The 14845-nt window shown below is 34.3% G+C and overlaps 1 protein-coding gene across 1 annotated transcript in view; it reads left to right on the forward strand.

Moving 5' to 3' along the window:
• The window catches only part of CNTNAP2 (contactin associated protein 2), a 2351919-nt gene that overhangs the window by 1564446 nt on the left and 772628 nt on the right, over positions 1 to 14845 (forward strand). The window contains exon 13 of the mRNA XM_058297514.2: positions 4910 to 5110. Coding sequence (XP_058153497.1) covers positions 4910 to 5110 — 201 coding nt within the window. The remainder of the gene's footprint in view (positions 1 to 4909; positions 5111 to 14845) is intronic.

Genomic DNA, 14845 nt, shown 5'->3' on the forward strand with positions numbered 1-14845 from the left:
TATCTGATAATGCATACTACGTAAATATACTATGGGTTTGGGAACAGGATTCTTAATTTTTCCACTCATAATACCAGCAAAGGAAAATCTATTCATTATAGCCACCTTTTTTCTTCTAGATACTGGATATCTGCAAAATTGATAATATCCATTTGTCACTTAAGACTTAATAGCATCAAAGAAACCATTGCAATGTGTGATATGAAAGTGTTAAAAAATAGTTTGCAAAATGCATCAACGATAACTGTTTTTATGCCATCAAAATAGAGCTTGTATGTTAACTTTCATACATATTCACGATTACCAAAAATACTATCTTGAAATGCCATGATAGTTATTTCTAAAACAAACACATATATGTCTTTCTTTTCCAAATGTTCCTGAAATATAATTTTATTGAAGCAAAGAATATGTCAAAGAATAAGGTAGAGCATGTGACTTTTCTGCTTGAAAGCTTCCAGTGCCAATGGCTTTCCATCTTACCTTAAGCACATCTTACCTTAAGCTCTAGCAGTCATATCTAGCCCCCTCCCCTACGCCCCGCCATTGCATCTCTAACCTAAGCCCTGCTATACTTCCCTCTTCAATTCACTGGCCTACTTTCTATACCTGAACCATTCAAAGAATATTCCATAATTAGAACATTCACATTTCTTATGTCTGGGATACTTTTTCCTAGACATTCACATGGTTTGCTGGATAACTTCTTTATTTATTCAGGATTACTTTTTCAGTGAAATCTTCTGTGACCTACTCTATAATTAAAGTTGCAATCTCCCTTTATATTATGATCCAAATCCATTGCCTATCCCTCCCTTCCCTGATTTAGTATCTCTCCTCATCACAATCATTTGCTAACTATATATTTTTTTCCTTTCTTTTTTTACTCTTGTTTAGCTGTTCTTCCCCACTAGAATATAAAAGTGCAAGTTCCAAAGATCTGTGAATCCTTTTTTCAGTGTGGCATCCCTAGTGCCTCAATCCCTACCTGTTAGATAGTAGGGACTTGATGATATTTATTGGATGAATGAGTGAGCTATAAAGCAAATATGAAGAAGATATTGCACAAAGGTTTGATATTGAATTGGGAGGGGTAGTAGTAAAATTTAGGGCAAAACTAGAATTGAAATTTAGATACTCATCAATATTAGCACTTGTTTAATGTTTTTAATTATCAAAGCTGTATAGAATAGCACTATAAATGGGTGAGGGTTTTGCTTCTTTAAGTTAATGTTTGCCTTTATGAATATTAGTTTGTATACATTTAAATAAAAGGTCAGATTAGAATAGGATTCCTTCATGAGTTAAAGAAGGAGTTCTGGAGGAGTGCTGCTTGACAAGACTCCTGATGAGGATTTGTAGGAAAAAAAACAACACAAAACAAAACTGCAAGCAGTGCCAGACAGATGAAAATTCTATGCCAGAGGCTGATTGTAACAGAAGAGATAAATTTAACCTAATTAAATTAATGGATCTTTAATTAGGTGAAAGTATATCTGCAATTCTGGATATAAATGACAATCAGTTTGCTGTCAGAATCATGTCAGAAAGTGACAGAATTACTAAAAGAAAATATGTAGTAGTTTCTTTGTTCTGTCAGAGAAGTTAATGGAAGGCAGTTCCAATGAGGCCAAAGGTAAAACTAGAAAAGAAATATCCTATAGAAAAGATATTGCTATAGGGAATACCATATCTAAACCTCTTTTAACTGACTGAAGAGCAAATTAGAAAGTATTTTAATATAGAGGCATATTGTGTTTTTCTTCCACTTATTTTTGTTTATACATTTTTTCATTCAAATAGTATTTTATGAACGCCTATGATATGCCAGTTTCTGTTCCAAAAACTGTGGGCACAGCATTGCAAATATTCCTGCCTTAATGAATCTTACCTTATAATGTGGGGAAACAGGCATAAAAGAAGCTATTAAACTATGTGCTATACTAGTTAGAGATGAGTGCTACCAAGAAAAACAAAGCAAGGAAGGGCAATGGAGAGTGGTTGTTGGTGTGGGTGGGAAATAGCAAAGCAAAAGTTGACATTTGAACAAAGCTCTAGAGAAGAAGGCACAGACCCTGAGGAATCTGAGGAAAGAAAACTCTAGACAGACGAATCAGTAAGTGCAAAGGATACAAGATGGGAGCATGCCTGCAGATTTAAGGAATGTAAGATCAATGTGGCTAGAGCCAAACAAACAAGTGTGAAGTAGTAGGGCATCAGGAATATGGATAATGTGTAGCCAAATCATGAAGGACCTTTGTTCTTTTAAAGACATGACTTTTATTCTGTCAGTGCCATGGTAGGGCTTTGAACAGAGTATCAGAATATGATTTATTTTTTCAAGTGCTCATTCTCACTGCTGTGCTGAAAGTAGATGTAGAGCTGCAAGGGTGGAAAGCAGGGTCTGTTTAGAAGTTACTGTGGTAATCCAGGTGAGAGACGATGTTAGCTTTAACTAGTGGTGGAGGAGCATGGGATAGACAGCAGTCAGATGCTGAATATAACAGAAGGTAACAGAGACAGGATTCGCTGCCAGATTGGAGACTGAGTGTAGAAGAAAGAGCAGCTAATGTTGATGATAAGGTTTTTGCCTTGAGCAACTAGAAGAATGGAGTTGCCAAGTATTCAAATAAGGAAGACTGCCTGAGGGTCAAGTTCAGGGAGTCTCTTTACACACACACACTGTCTCTCTCTGTCTCTCAATATTTCTCTCTTTCCCCTTTGCAATTTATTTGTTGAAAAACTAGTTGGTTTGATTACAGTTTCCCACAGCAAGAATTTTGCTGATTATTTCCCTTTAATGTCATTTAACATGTTTCCCTTTCCCTTGTATTTCCTTGAAGTTGGTAATTAGATCTATGAACTTGGTTGAAATCTGGTTTATTTTTTGTCTGCACTACTTCATATGTAGAGCTGTATACTCCCTTCAAGAGGTCCTTCATCTCTGATTTTATTTTTGGTTCTATTAGCAGCCATTGATAATCATGGCTTAGATCCTACTAATTTGTTAGAAGTTACAAAATGATGATACTCTAATTATATCATTTAGTCTTTATTTATGATCTGGAATATTTCTGTAAAGGAAATAGTCAATTACCTAGGGTTACAATACAGTTTATATAGCAAAGTCAGAACTAATGCTTGATTTTTTACCTTTGTTGACCAATATTCAAAATAAAGACTTGGTTACCTAGCATCTTTCTAAGGTAAGCTTTTTTTCTCTTAATGAACTCATAGATTTACATATATATCATGTGTTTTAATCCACTGCGGGAAATTTTATTCATGCTCAAATAGCCCCTTCTCTGGCCAGTGGGAGCCTTTTCAGTTGGTCCTGAGGATTTTTAAATTGCCTGAGGACTTTTGAATTGCCCTCAGGCTTCAGTAATTTATTAGTTTCTAGCATAACAGTATATTCCAGGCTCATTTTGTATATTTCCAACTTGGAATTAGCCCTATCTCCAGGGTTTACTCTTAATAGAAAATGGTATTTTGATCACGGTCTGGTCCTAGGGGTTAGTCCTTGTTTGGGGAATTTTTCAATGGACAGTAGGACATATGTATGTATATTTTAAAAGATAACATTATCATGAGTTCATAGTGATGCTTTGAAATCAAATTCAGGAGAGTTTTTTCAGTTATTTATTTACTTATTTATTCACTTTTATTAGAAAATTTATGGGCTTACAAAGCAATCATACAGAACATAAGTATTCCCATACATCACCCTATCACCTACCCCTTGCATTGTTGTGGAACATTTGTTACATATAATGAAAGAACATCATTGATATATTACTAACTACAGTCTATAGCTTATATTTGGTGTATTTTTTCCACAAACCACCCTATTATTAACACACATATTAGGATTATATATTTGTTAAGGTTCATGGAAGAATGTTCTCATATCTGTACTGTTGTACCACAGGGTTCACTGTGTTATATATTCCCATGCCTTGTATAATCCACCCAAAGTATACATTCAGTGGTTCTCATTTTCATCACAAAGTTGTGCTGTCATCACCTCAGTAAATTTTAGAATGTTTTCATTATCTCAAAAGGAAAAATCCCATACCCCCTTAAACTCTCCTATTGTTGACTCTCATTAGTCAATAGGTTATATTAAGTGTACTTTTCCTGTATATCACCATATTCTTAATATTTTATTCATAGAGGAATATTCTTGCTTCCTTTCTATTAACCACAATCCTCATCTACCGCCAAGCTCACTATGTTATACAGTCCCTACTTTATCCTCTTAAGCTTTTATTTAACTGCATCTATCATATATTTTCTCTTCCCTTTTTCACACTGAAAATTTCAGGGTCCAAACAACAACGTAATTACTCATATTATCCCACATGTACAGAGCACTTTATAACATATATAATGCAATGCCTAATTTTGCCTGACAGGTCAGAGAAGAAGGACTGTTTGGTAACAGGATGAGGGTGCATATTCTAATTAGAGCAAATAGCATGTACAAAGACTCAAAGACTTGAGAGAGAATAGCTCATTTAGGAAAGAGCAAAGATTTATATACTGGAGGAGTGATGGGTTTCAGAGTTAGAAAAGAGTGAGAATATAATAGACCTCCTGTTCAATGCTGAGAGCTTTAATAGAGCATCAACTGGTGAGTCAAGCTTTTTATTGTTGCTGCTTTTATTTTCAGGATGTACCTTGCATATGTTTTTAATAAAAATATGACTTCTTTACTTTGTCCGTATAAGCAGAAGTCAAGTCTGAGAAAAGGTCAGGGATTACTTTAAGGATTGCTCTCCCTTTCTCTTCTTCTGCTGCAGTTGAGTTAAAACACCAGATAAAGTATAACTCAATTATTTTCTGACATTTGGAGAAACATTTGCATGGTAATGACCCATTGTCTTTGTCATTTTTCTCCCCACAGAGGACAAAGTGTGGACCGTAGTGTCTCATGACTTGCAGATGCAGACGACGGTGGTAGGCTACAACCCTGAAAAATACTCAGTGACACAGCTCATTTACAGCGCCTCCATGGACCAGATCAGCGCCATCACCAGCAGTGCCGAGTATTGTGAGCAGTATGTCTCCTATTTCTGCAAGATGTCGAGGTTGTTGAACACCCCAGGTAGGCTAGAATGGAATGTTACTTTTAATTATGAGCTCAGCTGGTGCTTAGGATTACCTAAACAATCCAACAGGTATAGATATGTAGTTTATCATCTTTTGGTCCAGTCTTCAATGTGCAGTCAGCTGTAAATAAATGAAGTAAAATAACTTGCTTGTTTGCTAGCAAATGAGGTTAAAAAATGTGTTTTTAAAAATTGTATTGTTTTAAATTTATAAAATTTTAATTTTTATGTGCATATGTGTGTGAGTGTTTCTGGTGCTTAATTATCAGTGATTGCTTGGGGATAAAAGTTTATCAGAGCTCCTTGTGAACTTTCGAGTTATTCTCTGTGAGGTTCTTCAGCTGTCTTTAATGTAAAGATGAAAGCATTCTAAAGACTGTCTGCAGATAGTCTAAGTGCAGAATTTGTGGTCTGTATTCATTTAACGGCATCTGTCTCCGTAAGTCTAACCTGAATGTTTCTTTTTTTTAAATTTGATTCATGATGGCTTACTTTTAGCAATGCTTTAGGGTGTATGTATGTATATGTGTGTCTACATGTGTGCATGTGTAGTGTTAGAGGTTTAAAGAATAGATAAGTTCTGGAGGATATTTTGGAAATAGCTTTACTGCAAAAAAGATATTCTGGGGGGTCATGGTAGTAAATTCAAGATGATGACAGACAATAAACTAAAGTTCTTTGGTTTATAGTATAACATAACAGAAATAAGCAGGTGTGTTGAGTCAGAGAAGCATGGGTTCATAACTCTGGCCTTGCCATTCCCTCAGTATGTGACTTTGGGGGAGTTAATTGAACCCTTAAGCCTCAGTTTCCAATGTGATTTTTCAGTGCAGCAGGGATCATAATGCCTATTTCAGGGTGTTTGTGAGAATTCAATGATTTAATAAACCAAGTACTTAGTAAAGGGTCTGATATATTTAAAGACTTAATAAATGGCAGAGAGTATATTAGTTTCTTTGTTAATATTAAGCACCTTTGGACATGGTTTTCTGCTATGTCAGAAGACCAGTGGGCTGTTTGAAGCTTGAAATAACTGTTGTATTAGAACCAATGGTGCAGGGAATAGCTTATAGAAAAGAGTCATAAGCCAAACAGTACACAATATTTTCAACATTTGAGTGCCTTCTATGTGCAAATCTTTGCATGAGACAAGTGTAATCGAAGGACTCCAGGAAATTAAAATCTGTGAACTATGAAAACAATTGGTTCAGACAATAAATGCTTTCATTGTTTGGAGAATAAGAGATGATTGTGGCAGGGATGGTGAGGTAATGCTTCATTAAAGAGACAGAAAGACAGTTCCAGGCCAGTGAAAGAGGGTAGGCAAGGGTCTAGAAGACAGAAAATGAATGGGTCCTCAGGTCAAGGTAAGAAGTTGTTGGGCAAATGCAGAGGTTTCAATTAGAAAAACAGTGAGAAATGTGGTTAGAAAGTAAGGGTAGAAATAGTTTGTGGAGGATACTCAATGGTATGTGAAGAGCTGGAATTTTTTGTCAAAGGCTAGTGTTTCTCAGACTTTAGTGTGCATTGGAATCTACAGCTTGCTTGTCAAAATGCTGGTTCCAGGGCCCCAGAATCAGAACTCTGATTTGATAGGACACGGGTAGAGTCCAGAAACATCTGCTTTTAACAGACATCCACCAGTAACTCTATGAATCATACATTGAGAAACACTCTAGTTGTTAGTTCATGTGGGAGAAGATTAAAATGAATATTAGGGCTTATAAACCCATTGAAATAAAATGGCACAAATAATTACCTACTCCTTCTACTACATTTTTAATCCTTCCACATTTTTTAATCCTTTTGATAGACCAGGCTCTAAATATTGTAATGTGGATTTCAGTCTACTTTTTTGAGTCTTTTTTCATACTCCTAATTTCTATTTTCCAGGCTAACTAATCTATAGACTAGCTGATACAAGGAAAAGGAGTGGTTAACATAGCAAACTTCTCTATATTATTGTGTTCTGTATATGTCAAAATAAGAAAGAACACAATTTAATAAGAATCTTTAATTCGTTGTTTAAATGAGTTAATGTTTGCTGTAATTGGGTTTTGTCTTTGTTTTTTTTTTCTCTCTTTCATGGTAACAGTCAATTTTAAATATCCATTTACTTGTGCTTAACTAAGACTGAATTATATTGGAACTTCTGTAGTAGTACGTCTGACATCTGTTTGAATACAAAGTAAATTCATTATAGTCATTGCAATTGAAATGAATATCAAATGAGTTTGTAATAGCTATGCACTTAAATTGTGATTCTTTATTTTAAGAGCATTACCCTCAAGAGTTCATTTGGATCTATATAGTTTCTAATGATACTTATGATAAAGAGTAGGTTTTATATGCATATGGACCTCAATTTTATTTTGATAAATGTTTAGTTATACTATACCAGTAGATAACAAATACAGAATTACTTATTATTGGTTTTTCACAACTTTTACAAGCACAGAAATACATGGCTTACAATGTTATGAGATTTCTTCTTTTATTAGTACAAAGTTGAATCAATTTTAAAGTTTGAAAATTTAGTTCAATAATATTTTGCTATTCTACATGGCCATATTTATTTTTTCAGTGATAGCTATTAATTCAGCTTTTCTAAATAAATGAGTTATTTTAGCCCATATAGAAATTCCTATTTGGAAGGAGGCATACCAATTATAGAATGAACAAAGTAGAGTAACCCAAACAGAGAAAAATATTAATGGTCATCCAAAACCAAGGACATGGCAACATGCTTTGTATTTATATCCCTAACATTGCAAATGTAATAATACCTGAATTTCTAAAAGAAAAAACCATGAAAAAATGAAATCTGCTTTTGAAATAAATACCTTGAGAACTTGGAATTTGGTAAATTAGACATCAAGAGAAAAATCTGTTAGATCCCACTAGGGTAAAGTCTTAGTCAGTAATCATAACGCTTACAGATGTCTAAAATGTTTCTCCATATTCATATGACCTATTATCCTGCTTTTAAAATGCTTATTTATATATCTTACATGCACTGTAGTTATGTATTTATTTTAAAAATCATAATGTACTTTCTATTTGAGAATCTGGCACATTTATTCACTGCATATATAAAGATGTATTTAATTGTAGAGATACAAAATTTGCATATTTCCTATTTTTCTGAATATACTTCATGTTGTTATTGGTTACCAAGGTTTCAATTCTTTTATTTTCTCAATGTAGTATAATTCTCATAAGTCATAGTTTTATTACTTCTTTTTTTCATAGAATCAATATAAATTATCTGTCCTTTTGGGTAGTTTACTATTAGATTTTCTATCTATTGAAAAGGAGTTATGGTCACAATTTTTATCTTTTTAAAGTAAGCTGTGTAAAATTCAATATACTTTGATGATACTAAGCTGTGATTTAGTGGAATCCAAAAGACAAGAAAAGATGACCCCTGCATCATAACTTATAGCCTATTTTTCACAAAAATTTCAAAACTTACTACAGTTATCAAAAAAGTATATTTTCTAAGTTTGTGCTATGCATTACAGGAAACTACGATTTTTAACTCTTGAGACAACATAGATAAAAACATAGCTCAAATGCAACTAAAGATTAACATTTTCAGTAAGTGGGATTTACTGTGACATCAGTATTTTAACCAAAAGCTTAATCACTGTAACTAATTAACCATTGTATTCAATCATTGCATTAAAATTAGAAGATGCAATTAAATTGGACAAACAAGGAAGATAGTAAAACCTAAAAGGGAAAAGTTGTAAAATTAAATCTAGTAATATTCCTTATCCAGTCAACTAGGATCTTCATGAGGGAAGATTAAAAAGCAGAGGGTGGTAACAGGGAGAATAGTTAGAGGCTATTAGTAATATGGATAGGCAGTGTTTAAAGTCTGTATTAGGGAAAGGAGAAATGAGTTTATATGGCTACGAGTTTCTAAAAAAGAGTCTGGAGGCTGGCAGAAGGATTGCCCTTATGCACAACTGAGCAGAGTCAGAGAGACAGATAAAGCAGATACAACCCCCAGATATTGGTTCCTTTGAGGGCTAAAGAGACCCATGGGAGTTATGGTCATGGCCGATGGGGTTAACTACCAGGTCAGATGGCCCCTCTTTGGAAATGGTGTTTATGTGTGATGAATCTGGACTCAGATGGGATCTCCCTTCATAAGACTTTCATGCTAATGTGCTGGAAGTGCAGTTAATGTTGGGGTTTAAGATATATTTAGGGGATTTGAATCTCTGGACTGACAATGTGATAGCCAGGTCCTGAGCCTCAACAGACTCCAGCACCTACAATCTGTTTTATTGGACTTACCACACTCAGCTAAGATGGAGTTGAAGAAGGACAACCACCACACCATGGAGCCTAGAGTGATTACAACTGAAAGTGGGAGGATTGCATCCAGCATCCATGTGGAATCTGAGCCTCCTCTTGACATAGAGGTGCAATGGACACAACCAATCCAATGTCCACATAGAAGAGGTGGCATTGGATTGGGAAAAGTGGACATGGTGGCTGATGGGTATGGGGAAAGGCAGGAAGAGATGAGAGGTGGAGGCGTCTTTGGGACATGGAGCTGCCCTGGATGGTGCTTCAGAGGCAATCACCGGACATTGTATATCCTCACAGGGCCCACTGGATGGAATGGGGGAGAGTATGGGCCATGATGTGGACCATTGACTATGAGGTGCAGAGGTGCCCAAAGATGTACTTACCAAATCCAATGGATGTGTCATGATGATGGGAGGGAGTGTTGCTGGGGGGGGGGGGGGGAGAGGTGGGGTGGGGGGGTGGGGTTCAATGGGACCTCACATATATATTTTTAATGTAATATTATTACAAAGTCAATAAAATAAAATAAAATAGCTAAGAAAAAAAAATAATAAAATCTGTATTAGAATAATGTGTGGAAGAATCCATTAACAAATATTTATTGAGTGTCTGCTATGTATCAGGAATTGTAACATATACGTTGAAATGTAAAGGATTGATGTCGTTAACTAAGAAAAAAAAATGAGAGAGTGAATTCCAGGTTAGCAATGTCAGCATGTGCAATGATTCTGAGATGGGGGTCAAGGAAGACGACTTTAAAGGAATGTGAGAGTAGGGAATGACTGGAGATAAGAACTTGAGGGTGAGAGAAGTGGGACGTAAGAATGGGGAAATCAATACAGGGTTTCTGTATAATGTTGAGAATTTCATTTGAAAAGCAAAGGGAATGATTTTAAGTAAGGTACCTGGACTTACTTCTACTAAAAAAGGATACTATATTCAAGTTGCAGATGTGTTGAGCTTTGTAGGAGTTTGAGGAATATTGACCTTCTATAATTTGATAAAGAATTTTTTTTTATTTCTGCCACTTTATTTTGTAAGTGCATATTTGTGTAAATTAGTCTTTTTAATAATTAAAATAATAATCAGTGAAAACTTTGTATAGTTATCTGATCACTCTATGGTTTTTGAAAGTTGCCTTTTTATGTCCTTCAAGGCCATGTTCAAATAATTACTTACTCGAGATGCAAGAAATTATAAAGAAAGCAGAAAATACAAACCATACATGAAACTATGACTTTTAATTTTATTTCCCCTTTGCAGTTATCTCACCATATGTTTTCTTATGCTTTCAGACAAGATAGCACACTATTGTTAATCTTACCTAAAAAAGATCAGGTATGAAAATTGCAGTGCCTTAGAAATGATACTAAAGCTAAATTTTCTTTAGACATTATTGCATATTAGTGAAGAGATTTCTCCTAATTTATGAGAAATATGAGTTTATGGGGTTACATTTATACCGGTTATACTTCAATATATTAAAAAACTGTAAAACCAGTATATTTTCATTTGCATTTTAGTTTATTTAAAGGATTGTAAAAATGAAGAAATAACTGTTAACAAATTCTAATGATTAAAAAATGGGTTTAGAATATTTTTCAAAATCCTATCACTCCTTATTCTGAAATAAAAGGACAATGTAAAAAGTTCTCTAAAAAGATGGGATAGATAAAACAACCAATACTTCAATGTTTTTTAAATGATAAAGCAATATAATAAAATTTAAGGAGAAATTCAAATGGAAAAAATCACTAAAAAGATACCATATTCCTTAGCAAATATTCCATTCTAGATTTTATTTTCATCCACACTTATTTTCACACAATTATACTTGTTGGTCTTATCTCTTCTGCCTGACCTTAAATCATAGGTATTTTGTCTGTTTGTATCATAATCTTTAAAATTATCCATTTTACTGACAGTATAAAATGAGGATACACCTAATTGACCAGATTTTGTAAATTATATTTAAAAATACCTCTACTAAATATGATACTGAAGAAAAGAATCTGAGTTTTACTATAAAAATCCCTTGGAAATACTTAAGAGTATTATTGAGAAATTAATCTGTTATTCATCCAACAAGCACTTATTGAACATAAAATAGTAGATGCTGTGAACATAAAACGAAGAAAAAAGATACTTTTAAAATAGTGTCTGCCTTAAAATATAGTCCGAAATTTTTTAATAATGAAATAAAGTTATTTTGTATAGGAATTTAATAAATATGGGAGAGATTTTACTGAAACATCTTCAAAAAAGGTTGAACAAGTTTAAATTCATAATGATTTTTAAAAAGCTTGGTATATGTATTTTACAACATATGGTCCCCCCTCTCCCTCCTCCCCATTTGCACCAGGAGGGGGAACAAGAAATAATTTAGAGAGTCTTAGGAATGGGAGGAGATAGAGTTTAGGGTTCTACTAGTCAGTGTATTAGTCAGGGTTCAACCAGAGATACAGTTCACAGAAGGGATGTATATTAGGAAATTTACTGCAAATTGGTTTACATGATTGTGAAACCTGGCTAGGCAAGTCAGAAATCAGAGCAAGCTTGTCAGGAAGGACAGGCTGAAACTCAGGCATGGCTGAAGCTGCTGTCCACTGGTGGAATATCTTTTAGGAAAGTCTCAGTTTTGCTTTTAAGGCCTTTCAACTGATTTACTCCAGGATACTCTCCCTTATTAGAGCCAACTGATTAGAGACTTTAACAAAATCTACAAAATACCTTCACAACAACCCCTAGATTAGTGTATGATGATGTAACTGTAGTCTATAGCCTAGCCAAATTGACACATAAAACTATCACAATCGGCAAAGTAGCCCTGTTCTCTGGGAACTCGCCTCCTGGAAACTGAGGAACAGTCCTGCTGTCCTGACACTCATCTCAGACCATTCAATCTTGGTAAGTTGAGACTTTTCCAAATCATTAAGTGCTGATTCCTTTTTGCTTCACTGTTCTGTCCTCAGTTTATCTTTTTCTTCTTGCATTTTATTGTAAGCAGTACAAAGAAATAAGGCTGTACCTTCAACACCTTGCTTGATTATATCCTCAGCTAAATACCTGAGCTTATTGCTTACAACATCCACTTTCAGTCCATTGCTGGGACAGTATTGCCAAGATTTCTGCTACTTTATAAAACAGAGTGCCTTTCCTCCAATTTGCAATCACACACACATCACACACACATTTCTTTTTAAGCCTCACCAGAAGCACCTTCAACATCCATATTTCTACCAATAGGTTTGTCAAAGCAATCTAGATTTTTATCAAGTGCCTCAAAATTCTTCCAGCCTCTACCCATTACCCAATTACAAAGCCAGTTTCACATTTTTAGGTATTTGTTAAAGCAACACCCCACTTCCTGGTACCAAAAACTGTCTTAGCCAGGGCTATTATGACAAATACCAAAGTCTGGTTGGTTTGAACAACAAAAATTTAATGTCTCACAGTTTGAGAGGCTAGAAGTCCAAAATCAAGGTATTGGTAATCCATGGTTTCTCTGAAGTCTATAGTGTTCTGGTGGGAGCTCACCAGCAACCCATACCTCAAATTCTGCCTCTGTCACACAGCCATCTATCTCCTTCTATCTCTTATTCTTACTGTGTCCAATTTCCTCTGCTTATAAGATCTCCAGTCATATTGGACCAAGGCCACCTTGATTAAGCTTGACCTGCTCTTTAAAGATCCTCTTAACAAATGAGTTCTCATCTACAGGACATGGGGTTAGGACTTGAACTTGTCTTCTTGGAGGATATAACTCAATCCATAACAGTAAGAAAGAAAGAAGAAAAAAAGAAATACAGCATCAAACATGCTAAGTTTTAGGGAAATACATGGGAATTTTTAAAATTTCTTCTGGACTACTACATTAATATGTACTTTCAGCATAATTAAAAATGAAGACTGAAGCATTTTTTGTTAAGCAATAAGTCAAACAGAGACATTTATAAGAGCTTCAATAGCTTTTCTTTGAAATTCTGTCATTTTATTAAAAAATTTTTTCAATATCCCCTATTTGGCCCTGATTAGTATATTAAAATATGGTTTAGATGACAATTTATTTGGAACCATAGTGAAAACATTTGATGCAAAAGAATAAAAATATGCCTCTCTTTCTATACAGCACTTGACTTTTGTGTTTTTAATATCAAGATATTTCAAATAGAACATATGAATTGTATTTTGATGAAATAGAAAAGTGTAAAAGGTTACCCATTTATTTTCCAATGATATATGAATACAGTTTTGTTTTCATATTTTCATCTTTTAAGAGGAAGCTCTTATATCTAAGCATAACCCAGGTGACATGTCCAATGTTGCATTTTTATCTTACTAATTTGTCATTGATAGATTTCTATTAATAGAATGAGGACAAGCAGAGATCACCAGGTCTGCCTAGTGGGTGGGCAGTGCCTGAGGGAAAGGCACAAAGGTCAAAAATGTGGACAAAAAATTCAACCATTCGAGATGTAGAGGTTTATTCTTTTCAAGTAGGTGATTGTTTCCTATTAAAGGAATAAAATAATTCTCAGTTCTGTCTTGTAGAGAGGACAGTTGACTGGTACCAGGTAAAGAACTGCACAGCATTACAGGAAGGAGGAAAATTGAATATGCAAGCAGAGAAAAAGATGCCCTAGTCAGGAGAGCAAGGTTCTGAGAGGACTTGGCAAAGTAACTAGAACAAACAGCCCAGGTTGCAGTTTTGTCCAGCTAGAAGAATGATTATATTTAGTATTTCATAGGTTTTATAAAGTTATATTACTTTAGTCAAACCCAAAGTTAAAATCAATCAGTTTCTTATTAGAAAGTAGTCATTTAAACCTATCTAGAAACTGAAAATTTTCAATTTATGTCTATTCAATATTTCAGAATGGTAAGTTGATAAAGGCAATGAAATAAGAGGAACAACACTATGAAATAGATGTTCAAGTCTAGAAAAAGAAGCTTAATACACAATCAGGAAAAGATAGATTTCAGCTCTATTAGCCAAGTTATGAGTTTGCATAATGAGAATTGGTAGAATAATTTATAAGATTCTAATGTAAAAATAAAAAGTATTAATAATATCAACCAAAGCAGGGAAGTAAATAGACTTTGCACATAGGTCTCATAGAGTTTACAAATGACTTGAGTTTTGGAATAACTAGATATAGATTATCCAAACTAGAAAAAGAGAGCAAAGATGAATCAATATTGTAGGTGATTTTAAAATGCATATCTGGCTTTAGAATATTTTAAAATAATTTCTTAGATATGGGTATAACCAATTTCTTAATTTGCTTGAAGTTGTTTCCACAAATACCACAAACTGGTTTGGGCTTAAACAACAGGAATTTATCAGCTGATGGTTTCAGAAAATCAAGCTGTCAGCAAGACTGCTTTCCCCCTGAGGACTGTAG

Source organism: Dasypus novemcinctus, chromosome 5 (assembly GCF_030445035.2).
Source record: "Dasypus novemcinctus isolate mDasNov1 chromosome 5, mDasNov1.1.hap2, whole genome shotgun sequence".
NCBI lineage: Eukaryota > Metazoa > Chordata > Mammalia > Cingulata > Dasypodidae > Dasypus > Dasypus novemcinctus.